The 1,359-nt window shown below is 38.2% G+C and overlaps 1 protein-coding gene across 1 annotated transcript in view; it reads right to left on the bottom strand.

Moving 5' to 3' along the window:
• LOC101859638 (glutaryl-CoA dehydrogenase, mitochondrial) overlaps window positions 1-545 on the bottom strand; it is a 12,997-nt gene extending 12,452 nt beyond the window's left edge. Inside the window, exon 1 of the mRNA XM_005098349.1 lies at window positions 412-545. Coding sequence (XP_005098406.1) covers window positions 412-511 — 100 coding nt within the window. The 5' untranslated portion in view covers window positions 512-545. The remainder of the gene's footprint in view (window positions 1-411) is intronic.
• Window positions 546-1,359: the final 814 nt, after the last annotated feature.

The raw sequence follows: 1,359 nt of genomic DNA, 5'->3' as shown, positions 1-1,359 counted from the left end.
GCACTCTCTTCAAAGCTTGGCTCCCAAAAACACACTGAGAATGTACAGACCACTGCATGGACCAATCAAATGCAGTCTTAGAGACACACCTTCCATTCACGACCTTGAACGTTTACATAAATCTAAGACAGCAGTAAAAAATAAGCAAAAAGTAGGTCATCATTTAGAACGAAGATTTACACACGTCAGCCTATTTTAGCGCCTGAAATTAGACAAAGTTAAAGAATAATTTGATCACATCGATAAACGTCAGAAGAATCACTTTTCCTAGATTTTCAGACGAAAGATTTGAAGAAAACAAGTTCAATTTTTCTCAGCTGGCTTTGGCCGATCAACAAGCGACTGAAAAGTTGACTAAAACCACTTGCTGTTGTACACTTCTTATCAACAGAAAAGAAAGGTAAAGGATACTTGGTGCTGATGATGCCGCTACTGTCCCTTGCGATCTCGTAAAGATTGATACGAATCCATTTCGTCCGACACGAAGAAGAGAGGTTGTGCGAGCTGCCATTTTGTTGTCTTTCCACGACGACGACGTAATAAATACTAAGGGACAGAACTCTAGTTGCCCCTTTTTGTACCTGAAGCGGGTAGCTTTTTTTTTTTTTTACATAACCGACTAATGCTGATTTTGTAACATTTAATACTATGTTATTATATATACCGGTATATGTATATATCTAGATCTGGAACTCTTAGTTGAGAATTGTACTTTTAAGTTGACGTAATGGGTGCTCAACTCACAGAAGAGAGAGAGAGAGAGAGAGAGAGAGAGAGAGAGAGAGAGAGAGAGAGAGAGAGAGAGAGAGGGGGGGGGGGGGGGGGTGACGAGTTGCTCTTTCTTCTAGCAGCAAGGGAATCTAATGTAAAGGCTATCAACAACATGCTTACTATTCACAAAACAAGAAAGCAGTAAATGCTATTTGTAATCTCATAAATAAGCTACGGTCAAAAGATCAAACAAGTTCAACAATTTAGATATCTTGGGTAGGCTATGAATGCATCTGAAATAATCTGATGCCAAATTAAGTTCCACATAAATGAAACGGAAAAGTGCAATGGTTGAAGATACATGTAGTTTTAGTAAAATGTGCCAAATCTTGTTTGTTTGAGTTTGTTTGGGTAGCCTAAAGAGAAGAACAATCATACCGGCACAAACATGATTATTTAGTGCTGGGAAAAAATAAGACAGACAGAGAAACAAAAGTGGGAATGTAAAGAAGTATATTACCAGTGCTACCCTCCAACAACCCGCAATAGCGTCAATAAAGAGAAAAAGAACAAAAAGATAATTATAAAAATAGATCTAATAACAGTGCTTTATAAATGCGCACGAGAAAGATCGGGTTACAGTGCCCC

This window comes from Aplysia californica, unplaced genomic scaffold (genome assembly GCF_000002075.1).
Source record: "Aplysia californica isolate F4 #8 unplaced genomic scaffold, AplCal3.0 scaffold00180, whole genome shotgun sequence".
Lineage (NCBI taxonomy): Eukaryota > Metazoa > Mollusca > Gastropoda > Aplysiida > Aplysiidae > Aplysia > Aplysia californica.
This window is presented reverse-complemented; position numbering and strand designations above follow the sequence as displayed.